Source organism: Artemia sp. Qi Xiang Cuo, chromosome 3, assembly GCF_049724085.1.
Source record: "Artemia sp. Qi Xiang Cuo chromosome 3, ASM4972408v1, whole genome shotgun sequence".
NCBI classification, from domain to species: domain Eukaryota; kingdom Metazoa; phylum Arthropoda; class Branchiopoda; order Anostraca; family Artemiidae; genus Artemia; species Artemia sp. Qi Xiang Cuo.
The window spans coordinates 77,754,187-77,770,250 of record NC_142796.1 but is presented as its reverse complement, the minus strand read 5'-3'; the positions used below and the strand labels follow the sequence as shown (position 1 = coordinate 77,770,250).

At 37.8% G+C, this 16,064-nt stretch overlaps 1 protein-coding gene across 3 annotated transcripts in view; it reads left to right on the top strand.

Moving 5' to 3' along the window:
• Mhcl (Myosin heavy chain-like) overlaps positions 1–16,064 on the top strand; it is a 363,403-nt gene that overhangs the window by 186,002 nt on the left and 161,337 nt on the right. For all 3 annotated transcript variants that reach the window (XM_089086598.1, XM_089086597.1, XM_089086596.1), the window contains one exon: positions 15,165–15,326. In XM_089086598.1, coding sequence (XP_088942724.1) covers positions 15,165–15,326 — 162 coding nt within the window. The remainder of the gene's footprint in view (positions 1–15,164; positions 15,327–16,064) is intronic.

The window sequence follows — 16,064 nt, the reverse complement described above, 5'->3', positions numbered from 1 at the left end:
TCTTAACGGTGGCGCGCCGTCGGCGCGATCAATGTTGGCCGCAAACATTAATGTGTTCATCAGTCTTAACCAAATCACAGCTTAAATTTACAACAGATTGAGCCTAAATCGAGCCTATTCATGAGTTCAAAACATTCACGAGTCGTTTGCGGGAAACTCGTTTTCTTCGTTGTTCCTCAAAAGCAGTAGGAATATGGTAGAAACGAAATGGCTGTGGTGTTTCAGAACCCTATCATAATAGTTGAAGTATCTATTAGCTATATATTCTTAACATAAATAATTATCAAAATTAGTAGTGTTTTTTCATCGAGCATTACTGCATACAAAATTTCAAATACCGTATCGCAAAATTCGTTAGTTATCTGGGTAAAAACTTTGAATATAAGTTTGAACTTAGAAGCTTAATTTTTTTTATAATGCCCTTTGCCTATATCTGTTTTGTCACCTTTAAAACAGTTGAAATGGGCGACTTTGATATGGATTGTTTTTTTTTGCTCTTTTGGATTCCTAAAAAGCTTTCCTTGTTTTAAAAACTGGTTTTTGATAACAATTTAACAAAAAAACATTTTGAAGTTTTTTTTGGCTTCTTTATAGAATATATGTCATGTAGGCTAAGGCTAAGCTGCTGCTTTTTTTATTGCTTTTGGCTGCTCTTTTGGATATTATTCATTTTTTCTTTTGGGGATTCATTCCAAATTAGAAACTGATAAATACCTAATATCAGTCAAATTATAAACTGCATCTAAAAGGAATAAATTTATCAAATTGAAAAATACATGATGAACCAGGCACGTACGCAGGAATTTGTTTCGGGGGGGGGGGGTCCTTTAAACCCATTATTCTGTAAGAAAAATCAGAAAATTATGTGAAAATGAAAAAAATCGTGATATTTGGGGGGGGGGGCGGAGGCCCCTCCCCCTCCCCTGGGTACGTCCCTGTGATGAACACTTCACATGAGAACACTTCAATTATAATGAAACAAAAACCACTTAATGGTTTATTCGGTATGAAGAAAAATGAAGTGCCAGCTATTTTCTTAGGTAAAAAAAAGAAAAGCTCATCCATTTTAAATGTAATTAAATGAAATGATGTGCAGACTGAAGTAGCTCCAGGAAGATGTTGAGATTTTGTTCCTAGTTCGTCACTTTTAATCCAAGCAAAATGTTAGGAGACTTACTGTCAGTTATTGAGTTTAAGCTTTGATTTCCAAATGCTCACAAAATTATCAAATTTAAGAAAGTCGCAACAATAAGTCACCTGTGGTCAAAATACTCAAAAAATCCTCATTCATCCCCACCCAGACTCAAAGCTTCTGCTATGGTCGTATCCATGAAAATCTCCAAAGAGTTTCTTTCTATAATAGCTTTCAAGCGTAGTTAGGGGTATTTAGCCTTTTTTGCTTTTCTTCAAAGCTTTGAAAAAAGTGTTATAGTATTTCAAATATTACATTTGTTATATTTGTGTAAATTTTTGGTCAACATTTGTGGAGTGATCGAATTTTATAAACCACTGTAGATACGTAAGGACGTCACAACATCTAGTACCCTGAGGTCATAAGACTGTCAAGGACTCCTCCTTGAATCTCCCAAATTGAAAGCTTTTATTATGACATGGCCTTTTAATGTAATTAAATAAAAAAAACAAGTTTTTTAAACTGAAAGTAAGGTGCGACATTGAAACTTAAAACGAACAGAAATTATTCCGTATATGAAAGGGCTGTCCCCTCACAACGCCTCGCTCTTTATTCCGTATATGAAATGGGCTGTCCCCTCCTCAACGCCTCGCTCTTTACGCTAAAGTTTGACTCTGTCTCACAACTTTATTTTTTAAAACAATAAAAAACTTTAGCGTAAAGAGCTAGGCGTTGAGGAGGGGACAGCCCATTTCATATACGGAATAAAGAGCGAGGCGTTGTGGAGGGACAGCCCCTTTCATATACGGAATAATTTCTGTTCGTTTTAAGTTTCAATGTCGCACCTTACTTTCAGTTTAAAAAACTTGTTTTTTTATTTAATTTCTGATCGTTTTTTAGTTAATGCAGCTTTTATTTGCATAAAAATTTTACTTTTCTTTTGCTAAATGAATGTCTTTACAAATTAACTTACGTAACTAACTTCTATATTCGTATATTTTTCTTCTGGCAAAAATTCAAAGTTGCAGATTTTTGCAGATATGAGCTTGAAACCTATGTAATAGGGTTTTCTGATACGCTGAATCTGACGTTGTGATTTTCATTAAAATTCTTTCACTTGTAGGGGATGTTTCCCCCTCTTTAAAAAATCGAGTAAATTTCCTCAGGCTTGAAACCTTTGAAGAGTAATACTAAACTTAATAAAATTTATATATTTAGAATCAGCATTATAAACACATTCTTTTGATACATTTATTGACATCAAAATTCCGTTTTTAAAAGTTTCGATTACTCTTGAGCCGTATCGCTTGTTTTTTTATTGTTTTTTTTTTATTACGTATATTTTATTACGTATATGAGGGTGTTCTCCCCTTAGTCCATACAACACTCTGTTCTGTAAAAGTAAAAAAAAAAATTTATTAACAAAACACTGAAGCACAAATGCAGTGTAATTAGAATATATAGCTATTTTGAAAGCACTAAAAAAAAAATGTAGCGTAAAGAGCGAGGTATTGACTTGGGGGAAAACCCCCTCACATACGTTATAATTTCTGTTCGTTTTAAGTTCTAATATTCCTTCTTACCTTTCAGTTGAAAAAACTTGGTTTTTTTTATATTTAATTTCTGATCGTTTTTTAAATAATGCTTGGAAATCCGGCGCCCCCTTCATAGAAATGTCCCTTACCCCACAGAAACAGCAGTCATGGCACTCTTCTCCCGCGGCACTCCCTCCTCTCGCCCCCCCGCCCGACCAAATCCGGCCTGACACTGGTTGGCTCCGTCCCCCTCCCCCAGCAAACATGCTGGCACGTCCGGCGCCCCCGTCATGGCGAGTTCCCTGCCCCCATGAACACTTCCGTCATGACCAGATCCTCCAACATAACCCCCGACCCACCCGTCCCTCCCACTAGCAGAAAAAAAACCTCCTGAAAAAGTCTGTATACTTCCGAATAACCAATACTATATGTTAACATTGGGTAAAGTTCATATCTTTTAGCCCTCCCTCTGGGTACTTCGGGGGATTAAGTCATCCCAAAAGACATATTTATCATATTTTCGACCATGCTGAACAAAATGGCTATCTCAAAATTTTGATCGGGTGACTTTGGTAAAAAAATAAGCGTGGGAGGGGGCCTTTTTGCCCTCATTTTTTTTTGGTAAATTAAAATGGGAACTTTAAATTTTATTTTCCTTTCCACTTAGCCATCCAACTTTATTCTTGTACAACTGGGTGGATACTATCACCCCTGGGAAAAAAAAAAAAAAAAAAAACAAACCAAAAAAAAAACAAATAAACACGTGATCTTTCTTCTGGCAAAAAATGCAAAATTCCACATTTTTGTAGATAGGAGCTTGAAACCTCTACAGTAGGGTCCTCTGATACGCTGAATATGATGGTGTGATTTTCATTAAGGTTCTATAACTTTTATGGGGTCTTTCCCCCTTTTTTTGAAAATCAGCCAAATTTTCTCAGGCGCGTAACTTTTGATGGGTAGCTCTAAACTTGATGAAAGTTATATATTTGAAATCAGCATTGAAATCTGATTCTTTTGATATATCTATTGGTATCAAAAACCCGTTTTCTAGAGTTTCGGTTACCATTGAGCCGGGTCGCTCCTTACTTACAGTTCGTTACCACGAACTGTTTGACTTGGGCTCCGGACCAAGGGCCCCACTGTCATTCAAGCGCAACGTTAGGTGGGGATGTCGATATCGCTTTCGTCACACCAATTCGTTTTAGTGTGAATCTGCCTGGTACTTATGAATGAATGTTTTCAAAGTAAACTCGTTTCATCAATAACAAAAACGGATTGGACGTATGTGTCCCTTTCCCTTTGGACGATAAAACTATACAAGTGCTCTATCAAGTATAACTCCCAAAAATCTTGTTAATTTTTGTCAACTTTTCAACTTTTCGGCATCCCTGCTTTCAAAAAAAAAATCAAGGTACTATCACTTAAATATAATAACTCCCTATGCCCCCCCCCCCCCTCTGGATACCATCTTGAAAGGATACCGTCTCTGCTTTAAAAAAAAAAAAATTTAACTTAGTGGCATCACTGCTTTCAAAAAAAATCGAGGTATTATCATTTAAATATGATAGGTCACTACCCCTCCCCCTCTTGATACCACCTTGATAGGGTGCCGTCTCTGCATTAAATTAAAAAAAAATTACTTTTTGGCATCCCTGCTTTCAATAAAAAAAATTCGAGACATTATCGTTTAAATGTAATACCTGCCCCCCGTCTAGATACAATCTTGATAAGATACCGTCTCAGATTTACATTAAAAAAAATAATTTACTTAATGATTTACTAGATCACTATACGGTTCAAACAAACGCGCAAAATGACGTTAAACAGATTAGCGTTCCTTGAAAAAAAAAAATTTATTGTAAGATTAAATTGTTACAAAGACAAAAAAAAAAATTTCGAAATTATTCTGATATACCTTAAATTATTGAAAAACTGAGTCATAGATTCGCCGTGGCATTCAATACGATCCAAAGAATCTAAGGGAGCACACACAAAAGCCAAATTAGGCCAGTAGTCTATGAGAAATCGCAAAATACCCAAGACAATGAACAAGTCCAAATGGGGGGCCCTGGGTCTATCAAAATATTTCAATGGTTTCCCAGGGAATTTGATATCATTTTCTTCCGTCTCCACTTTAAATGAAAAAAATAATTATCTTTTTGGCATCCCTGCTTTCAATAAAAAAACGAGTTATTATTGTTTTAAAATGATAGCCCCCTATCCCCCCCCTATAGGCAATAATTTACAATTTTTTTATAAATTTTATTTTTGGGGTAACTTCCGTTTCAATCGTTAATTCCCCGACCATGTACATAGCTTAGTCTATAGTTAAATTTTGTCTCAATAGAAGGGTGTTTTTTTTTGGGGGGGGGAGGTAAATTTTTAAGAAAGAAGATTGTATTTTCTTTAATCTATCAGACGTTCAACAGTTGTGTATTAAAAATTAAGAAAATCTTGTTTAAAAACAGCAATAGAAAAAAAAATTCCGCAAATTTACAATTCAGCTGTAGAAACAATCTGTCGGCTATCAATTTCAAAATCCAGCTGAAGGCAGTGAAGGCTGAAGCTGTATAGTAGATAATGTGTTCTATAATTCTATTCAACTTGAAAATAAAATTCTTGACTACGAATGATGCAAGAAATAGCAATTGGGAAACTGCATTCGAAATGATTTAAACTCATTTCATAGGAGTGGCACCGTGATTGCGTGATTTTCGGGGATTCGGGGAACCAAGTTTTTTTTTCGGGGTGACGCATAGATTTTCGGGGAAATACCCGAAAATTCGGGAATAGTGCCCTGCTTGATTTCTAATCAGGAAAATTGAAATACTAAACCACTCGAGAAAGAAAAGCTCCGACTTTGTGGTTGACGCGATAAAGAATTGTCGCAAAATTGATTTAAAGTCAGCCGAGCCCCGCCGCCTCTGCGGGCGGCGGTCGACCGGGTTCGTTGGCGACGTTCGGTCGATCCGCCGGCGCGGTGCCGGGGTCTACCTACAACTATCCACATATGATTACATAGAACGTCTTTTGAAAGATGATCGTTTAACGATCATTTAGGGAATGGTCCTAAACGATTAAATAGTGGTCGTCTTTCAAAATCTTTGAGATTACAGCAACAATATTCTGAATAAAATTAAATTAAATACATATTTCCTAAGTGGTGTTTGATTTCACGAAAAAAATGATATTAAGTGTTTTTGAGCCTGTATGCCAATAGTCTATATTTTCAAAAATGGTGTTTGGTTTTTGTCTAAGTTGGTATTTATGAATTTTTAGTTGTGGTGGTTACAAACCTGAGGCTAACATTGCAGTATAAAAGTCTAAAGCCAATCTCAGTTTCCATTGGACAATAATTACGTCAACATTTTTATCTTTTTAAAGCAACTCTTTTCTAATCTATAGTAACTAACATTAAGTTTCGATGCAATTGTCACTACTATTGATATGTACGAACACTATGGTGAACAAAAAATTAAAAAATCATAGCTTTCCACGAAAATTAAAGTTCACATTTAAAACTTAAAATAATTATAACGTAGATTATACAAAATATCAGACTTAGAAGTATTTTAAAATTATTTTTAGTTCAAATTTTTGTATTGGGGATAGAAAAGTGACACTAAAACAAACAGAAATTACAGCAAATAAGGGTATTGAATTTCCCTTGAAGACTAGAATGTAACTAGCGCTTCAATAAAATCATGTATATTTCTTAAATTATAGCTAGTCGAAAACATGACTAGCTATACATTGAATCGTAGATTAAAAGAAGAGATCGGTTAGAACAGTAATAACCTCTTTAAAGATTAAAACTCAATTAACTTTAACAAATGTTATTATTTCGGTAATTTTTTCCCTTGCAAATTGAGTTTTTTTTTCTCTGCTGCTGCCAGTAAAAACGGACCTAGAGTTGAATACTAAATAGATTGTTTTATCGGCTTTGTGGATCCTCTCTTAGATTTCAAATGGTCAAATGACCTGTTGTTTGTTGAAGAAGTGTCTGACACCTACCAAAATTGAATGACAAAGTTGCTTAATGTTATTCTTTTGTAAGGTGTGCCGGTGTTTTTGCATTGCCTTTTATAACCACATTAAATTATCCATTCGTGACGGCTGTTTAAATCTAAAAATGTTTCTAAACATATAGCTTTAGTTTAATGTAGTTTTTTTTCGTCTTCTAGTGGTGACTGTACAACTAACATTTCAGCGTGTCTTTGCAAAAAAAAATTTCGTGATGTTACTCATGTGAATTTTAGGAGGAAACCACTTCTCCTCGTTTCTTCCCTGTGCAGGAACATAGAGGAAAATATACCTGCTGTAATTTCTTATGTGGGAGTTTTTTCATGAAGAGGGCGGGGGGAGGGGGTGATTTTTATTTGCGTAAAAAAATACGAAAGACTAAATATCTTAAACAATTATTGGCAAATGAGTTTGAAGCTGCAACTTTATATTGCTGAATAGGAAAAGGTAAAGGTATCCAACTCAGGAGCTAACATAGAAATTGGGCATATATGTTTTCCAGTTTTGCTAAAGCTAATGAAAACAAAAATTAATTTCTTATTCACTCTTCGTTTTTTTTTTTTTTTTTTTTTTTTTTTTTTTTTTTTTTTAAGGTCAGTTTCTGAAATTTTTATATACGATAGTCTCATTTTACACCAAAAATCTATCACCTTAATATTTTTCTATTCTGTCACAGCCGATGCTGATAAGTTCTTAAACTAAGAAGTATAATTTCATTTGGAGGCATCATCCTAGCTCCAAACCTTAGTTTTTTTTTGTTCGTGATCTGTGTCAAATCGTGAATTTATTTTTGTTAAATTTCATGGTTGAATTTTTCTGTCATCGTTTTCTCTGAATTAAATGACGGTATTCAGTCTTTGGATTTGTTATTAAAATATATCGTCAAAACATGACTAAGACTATTCTTTGAAACATTATGCCCCAAAATAATGCATTGTCAGCATAAACCAGTGCCATACCCATTAGATTAGCGTAATTGATTATGTAATAATAGGTGTATTTTTATCTTAGTTTCGTTTGTCTAATTTGTATACTAAATAAGTTTTTTGGCTTTTTTTGATGTTTTAGGAGATATCCCCATCCCCAATTGCATAGTGGGGCCGGGCCGTTAAGCTTAAGAATCATGCACTTCTGGCAAAAAGCACCAAAATTGGTGGAAATATAGATTAAAGCACGGGGGATCTAATGATGACGGGAAGCACGTCGAGCAGGCGCTCTAAAGCACCTTTACGAGCGCCCAAAGTGCAAAAAAACGCACAAGTTTACCAACATCTCTACAGAATCATCAAAACCTCTGAATATACATTTTAAGATATGGCAATTCCAATGGTGGCTATATAAAAAGCAAAGGATCGCTCTGAAGCGCGCAATAGAGTGCTAAAAAAGTGCGTTAAGCGCAAAATAGGAGCATCTACCCCATGTAATACCAAAACAGGCAAAAACATAGTTTAGAGTGCTAGAAGTCCGAAAATTATAAGCAGCATCTCGAGTCTGCGCGTCAAAGCGCAAATTTGCCCGCTCAAAAAGTGCAAAACTCATCTGCTTGTTACAGAAAGTGCAGATTTGGTAGAAATACGGTTTGAAATACCGAGAGTCGAGTGGTGTTGAAAAGAAAGTGAATCTATAAGCCAGAATCCGGTCCTGACATGTCTTAATGCCCGCTTCAAGCGTGAAAATAGAAAAATTTACAAAACATCAGTTTTTCTTAAAACAAGCTATAATTCGGAATGACATCGGACATGCAATACGAAGCGCGATTTAGAGCGTCCAGCAGAGCCCACGATGCTTAATGACACGAAGAGAATGAAGGATTCTGAACACACGTAGAGACCTACATGGCACTTTTTCGGAGATGCACAACCCAAAAAAGCCATTTCCGTTTGCTGCTTTAGCTAACTTGTCTTGATTGTAATAGTTATTGGAACACGGAATACAAAATAAGGCAATAATTATCACATACTATGGCACTTCGCTGAGATATCAGATCACATGTTGAACAACTAAGATTCTAAGTTAGGCTTAAACCTTAAAAGGGACACCAAAATACATAATACATAAAAATTCATTACACTTGACAGGACGCGTAGCAAGAACATAACTCGTTGCAGTCAAGAGAGCTGCTCTTGCAGTTGCAGCGCCCAGAGCATTGCTTTTTGCAACTGCATCGCATAAGCTCTCGACAGGCGACAGAAGCTTGGGGCAGGGTTGACCATCGGGGAGCCCAAAGCCCATTGCTAGTCTTATCTCATCCGTAATCGTTGGGGTTCTTTTCGGGAATAATGGCAAGATGAGAACTGGACCATACCTGGGCTTGAATGTAAGCTCGCCGAATGTGCTGGCTAAGCGCATCCTGGGTTGGCGGAAGTCTATCCATGGATGATCCTTTTTTTTGTTAACAGACACTTCCTCTTCCTCAACTTGTTTACCGACTCTTTCCTGCAAGATCTGTCATAAACAAGCACAATGAAGGCAAAATTGGCATACATTACTTCGCGCTCCTTTGCCCAATTGATGAAGTCCTTCATTTCATCATCATCTGACTCGACTAGTGTGCAAAATGCTCGCCACTTTAACTCCTCGAGCGTGACAATGGTAACTCCGTAGGCATACTGAGAATGGTTGACGTTGCTACCCATTTCTAGTACGTCACATCTCCCTGCCGTGAAAACTCCTGCATCAGTCAATGCTTGTCCCCATCCACTTCCACTCAGCACTTCTCTAATCACTGAATCCATGGCCATTTATACATGTACCACTTCCATCATTACAACCAGCTTTCCCTCTCGATACTTGTCTGGCATCAACCACTGGAGCTCTTTCGCAATCTTGTACAGTGGTTGATCGTTGGCCATGACCAGGGCTTTATTTGGGTTAATATGCTGTAGCAATTCAAAACATATATCCAACTGGTGCCGAATGGTCGCATACGAATGGGCTCGATTTTCTGGACAAAGGCAGACTGACAGATATTCTTCTCTTTGTTGGAAATTGCAGATTTGCATGAAAAGCACCCCATGAACAGAACTGTTTTGGGCCTAGTTCGTCCTCATATAGCGTGTCTCTAGCAAACTTGATCCAAGTTACAGCTTCAAGCTTTATTGCTGAATCTACAAGTCCGTTGTCTGTAGTCGATGACATCGCCAATAGAGGTACCAACATATTCTTTAGAGGAGAAATACACGGCTGAACATCATAATACTGTTTAATGACGTCACACGTTTTCAAACGATCAGATTTGTTCCTTTGGAAGATGGCTAAGGGCTCTTGAGCTTGACCTTCATCCTCACACAGAGATTGAATCATGGAAATGATGTTGCCATGGAACGAGGTCTGAGACATTGTCGAAGTAGAGTTTTGGTCCGCATTGTCTCCAGCGGCTACAGTAAATACAAAATTCTTAAGCTTCACAATTCTTAAGCTTTAAGCTTCAAAATTCTTAAGCTTAACGATACCCTCGCTTTGGTAGCGTTGGCATAGGCTGTCAATGATGTAGTTGTTAATGGTAAGGTACCTGTCGTAAGAGATGCACAGCCCAAGACGATGGAAATCTTCAATGATAGATTTGCTTCTTCCTTCACTGTGTAATTTACAGGGAGATTTTTGGCAATGTTACGGCTAAATCTGAGTGAAATCGTCACTGTAACAGTCATACTTAACTTGCGCTTATTTAGCACTGGTGACTTTATAGGGTGCTATAGAGCAATCGCTCGACTCCCTACCCCATCATCATTGCCGCGCTTTGACACGCATACTCGAGCTGAATTTTGTAATTGCAGGACTTCTAGTACTCTAAACTATGTTTTCGCCAGTTTTTGTATTCCATGAAATTTGCGCTTCCATTTTGCGCTTTACGCGCTTTCATTAGCGCTCTATCGCACGCTTCAGAGCGATCCTTTGCTTTTTGTAAAGCCACCATTGGAATCGCCATATCTTAAAACGTATTTTCAGAAGTGTTGATGCTTTTGTAGCGAGACTGGTAAACTTGCGCTTTTTTTTAGCGCTTTGGGTGCTTTATAGGGCGCTATAGAGCAATCGCTTGACTTCATACCGAACACTATTGGGTTCCCCAAATATTTCATACTATATTTCCACTTTTTCCCGAGTTTCTCAAAACGTTCCATCAGTTTTACGCTTTTTGCGCGCTTTTGAGCGCGCAAATACGCGCTTGGACAGACAAACTTGAGCTGCTTCTTGCAATAGTTGAACTTCTAGTACTCTAAACTATGTTTTTGCCAGTTTTTGTATTCCATGGAATAGGCGCTTCCATTCTGCGCTTTACGCGCTTTTTTAGCGCTCTAATGCGCGCTTCAGAACAATCCTTTGCTTTTTATTTAGCCACCATTGGAATCTCCATATCTTAAAACGTATTGTCAGAAGTTTTGGTGTGTCTGTAGAGAGACTGGTAAACCTACACTTTTTTTTAGCCCTTCGGGTGCTCGTAAAGGTGTTTTCAAGCGTCCACTCGACGTGTTTCCCGTCACCATTGGATTCCCCGTGCTTTGTTCTATATCACCACAAATTTTGGTGTTTTTTTTGCCAGAGGTGCACGTATTCTATTGATATTTTCTGTTTTCCAGCTTCCGTTTTTTTCTAGTATTCCAGCTGAATTTTGTAGTGAGTTGTCTTGATTTTTTTTGTTCTTAGAAGTGAATGGGCCTGTCCCGGGAGGGGAAGGGGTTAAACTCTAAAAAAGCAGGTCGTGTCGGCCTGAGTTTCCGGGCTTCTAAAAGATATTTTGATGTTTAGGAATGTTCTACCTTGTTTGAACCGTAACCATGCAATGATTCTCAATCCGTATGATTGGAAAACCAAAGCTTGCCATAGGCCCCTTCAATATCACCGCCAAAATTTAAGAGCAAAATTAGTCGTGTTGAATCTTGTTTAAACCGGTGTCCCGGAATCCCTCTGCCACCGAAGAATAGGTCTGTTTCACCATGTAGAATTTTCAGTTCGTGGGATTTAAGGACACAGTGTAGACCCATGGCCCTTCTTAAGGCTCTCTTTATATCTTCAATCATAGAGTACCGTCATAATATCTAATCATAAGGATCCACACATGCCACTGTTGGAAAGCTTTGGGCTGTGGTGCTAGACAACGAAACTGTTGAGGCTTAAGGTCGTTGACTATAGCTTGGAAGAAAAAAGCTGGGACAGGAACGATTTTGATTTATTTACCTGTGAATGATCTTCTGAGACTGGTAACTTCTGTTCTGTAGTAGCTTACCGAGGAAGTAAAAGTATGGTGAAGAAGCAGCACTGTACATCATAGTCAAAACCTTGTATGCTGATCTCCTTTTCATGGCCCTTCAACCAGGAAGTTCAATGGAGAGGGTGGCTGGGGGCCGGCCTTCCTATGGTTTTGCACAACCTTCCATTTTACATTCCCCGGATTTCTTCAGGTACCCATTTAGAGTTGGTCGACTCTGACTGAGCTTACAGAGTCACGCCACTGATTTCCGCCTCAAACCAAATAGTGGGCAACACGAGGACTCACCCCCCACCCCCAAAATATGGTACCACTGTTTTCAGTGGTACCAGTGAGGTTGAATTGCTCGGAGGATATTTTCGTTGGGGGATATTTTTTGCGGAAGAAATTCTCCGTGGGAGAAATTCTCCATGGAGGAATTTTATGTGGAAGTAACTTTCCACTGTAGGGAAGGATTTCTGACATGATTTGAAAAACGATAAGAAATTAAATAAAAACAAAGTTTTTCAACTGAAAATAAGGATCAGCATTAAACCTTAAAACGAAAAGAAATAACTATATATGAGTGGGGTTGCCCCCTCCTCAATACCTCGCTCATTGCGCTTGTTTGACCTTTTGTCTCAACTCTTTAAGAACGACTCCTGAAACAGAAGGAACATGTAATTGGAATAAGAACATTTTTTAAAAGTACTGAAAACTTAGTGTGAAGAGCGAGGGACTAAGGAGGATCCAACTCCCCTTATATTCGGAATAATTTCGTTCGTTTCAAGTTTTAATGTTTCTCCTTACTTTCAGTTAAAAAAAAAAAAAATGTTTGTTCTTTTAATTTTAAACAAAGATTGTAAATCTTTACATAAAGCTTGTTTAAACAAGATGCAAAATGCTAAGCTTTCGGCGAAAACTTTTCGTTGAAAGGGAGGGAGAGGGAGCTGGACGGATCTTATACTTACTTTAGTGCAGAAGGTCACTTTTCATATCGAATGATTTCTCTCAAAATTTTCTACAACCGTCCGATCCATTGAATGTGGCAAAAAAAAAAAGAAGATAAACATAATGTTTTTTTTACTCAGCCAATACTACTTCGTTGATTCTGATAATTGCTGAATGATTTTGAGTCGAAAGAGGTGCACTATGTCTATAGGTGCAAAGCTAGGCGTAGGAGGGAGTAGAGGCTTATGGAGGTGACATGGTCCCTTGGTATATACTTTCTGATTTCCGCCAATACCGATCGAATTACCACATTTGACTTTACTTTGAACAAGATATGACATATCCAGCACCTTTGAAATAAGCATTTAACTGGTTTTTATTTTGAACGTCTCTATTGCAATATTACGTCACTTTCGGAAACTTTTAAATCCTCCTAGTTGATCCTCCGTCACCCACTAAATTCGCTACTGTGTCCTCATCTCCCCAAAGTATCAAAATCAAGGTGTTAGGCTTAGAGCCTTCTGACGAAGAAGAAACTCTGACAGTTATGAAGAAACTGAAGAACCGTAAAGCACCAGGAACAGGAATTGACGCAACATCAGTAGAAATATACAAAGCAAACCCAAGGCTTCTTGTACACCACCTCCGAAAACCACTTAAAAGATCTGGGAACAGGAAGCATTTTCAGATGACTTTAAAATTTCAATGATCACCCCTCTGTTCAAGAAAGGGAACAAAGCTGAACGCAAAAGACTACCGAGGAGCATTGCTTATAAGTGTTGCTGCTGAGGTGTTTGCCATGATCCTCTTGAACCGTTTCAGTTTAATCAGGAACAGCACCACACGCCAGGTCAAAACCAAGCAGGGTTTTGACCTGGAGATGGCTGCGTCAACCGACTCATTACGCTCCGACAGATTCTAGAGCACCACGTGAAGCATAACCAGATAAAAATAGCCATCTTTATCGATTTTATAACAGCATCTGACTCAATTGCTCATGATGACAGATAGGCTGTGATCCACGAAGAGATGTCTTTGAGAAGCTGATGCGTCTCATTCGGACATACTATCACCGTGTTTGTGCCTGCGTATAAGAGGATGGATAATTATCCTCGCTCTTTGACATCGATTTTGAGGTTACGCAGTGCTGTGTTCTGCCCCCCCCCCCCGTGCTTTTTAATATCGTTATCGTCTGGGTAATCACACATTCCCTCACACATTGGAACAAGGGGTGCAGTGTGCAAGTAAATACCTAGGTCACCACCGCAAAAGGCGGACTTATAGCTGATTTCAGCCTCCGTCGTCACGATTAGAGGTAGGACAAAAATTGACTGGATATTTCCACGCCTCTCACAATCGATCGAGCGGCTTGGCAATCATCCGCCTGTCAAGTCATAGTGCCAGGAAGAGCTGAAGAGCCAGTGTCTTGATACAATTACAAGTAAGTACAAGTATTGCAATATGGACCTACCTTTGATGGAAATCAAAATCCATTTTCGGAATAGATTCCTATTGCGTCTCCATCTACTGTATTCGCCCTATGATTTTAAGAATTTTAATAATAGCTTTTGTAATTTCAATTTCCAAAATAATCTTTGATCGATCATGACCTGAAAGAGGTAAAGCAGGTTTGTGCACAGTGTGACATTTCCAACATTTCCAAAATATTTACTTAATATGTTTTGATTTTATGGGTAAAATAAGCATCACATTTGATTTTATCGCATTGAAAGTTACGCGTTTGATTTTATGCGTAATAAAATATATACTTAATTTGTTTTGATTTTGGGTAATAATGGTTTTATTGGCTCTCTATGAACCCTCATTTTTCTATTCAAATGTACATGTGTGGAGACACATTGCTCCTTCCTGCGTTGATTAGGAAATATGTCTGTAGAGTTTTTGTTTTAAGCGGGCTATTTGCAGCATTAGGGCTAATTTCCACTAGGACCGCAAGGATTGGGAGGGGGGGGGGGGGTTCCCGGGCTCACAAAGTGTCAAAAGGGATCCAATACTAGAACTCTAAATTTGACATCGAATGGGTCTTTCCCAAGCTTCCACTTGCTTCCGTTCTAGATGATGAGGCCTAAAAACAAAGAAAAAATATGCCAGAAACATCGCTCTTTACTAAATCAGCGCTATTACAATGACTATAATCAGTAGTCAATGTAACCAGGTTGATTACTATGTTTATTGTTGGTTTAAGTTTGATACCTAAAATTGTAAGTCCATAAAAGCTATTATTTTATTCTGCTTTTGAAGGAAAGCTACATAATATTGTATTTACCTTAACCCCACTTCTTTTGAATTTGCATGATAAATTGAAATTTTGTCTTAGGTATTACTACCTGAATATCAAAGAGTTAGCCGGAGACCCAAAGACGAGCCTACATTCCATGTGTTTTATGAAATGATTGCTGGCTGTTCAGATGAAATGAAAAAACAGTTTGGATTAGAAAATACAGAAGAGCCATGTGCATTTCTAACTCCTCTTCAAAGGGTAAGTCTTCTTTTTTATCCATCCCTTGATTGTTGATCTGTATTTTTTTTTTATAAGAAATCAGATTTTCGAGAAAATGAAATAATTTTCCTGTTCGTTGAGAAAATAAGCTCTTTTCACCAGATGAAACCTTCATCTGGTGAAGTGTAATCTGAAACCTACAGATTACAGGTGATAATCTTGACACTCAGCTTGAAGTTACTGAGCATTTATATATTAAAAACTGTGTTGTCAATACGCTTTTTTGGTAAAGACCATAAACTTTTCAAAATGTAACTGCAGAAGATCTTTTCCTTTTTCCTGAGGATTGTATACAAAGGGAGCTTTTCTGAAGAGAGAGAGAGAGAGAGAGAGAGAGAGAGAGAGAGAGAGAGAGAGAGAGAGAGAGAGAGAGAGAGAGAGAGAGAGAGAGAGAGAGAGAGAGAGAGAGAGAGAGAGAGAGAGAGAGAGAGAGAGAGAGAGAGAGAGAGAGAGAGAGAGAGAGAGAGAGAGAGAGAGAGAGAGAGAGAGAGAGAGAGAGAGAGAGAGAGAGAGAGAGAGAGAGAGAGAGAAAGAGAAAGAGAAAGAGAAAGATAGAGAGAGAGAGAGACAGACAGACAGAGAGAGAGAGAGAGAGAAATCGGATATGACAGTATTACACATCGGTTGTTGCAAATATCTTGTTTTACACATTATCACTTTAATAATGTTTGACCTTTCTTTTAAAGTTTATGCAAGAATGTATATAGAGTAAATTCA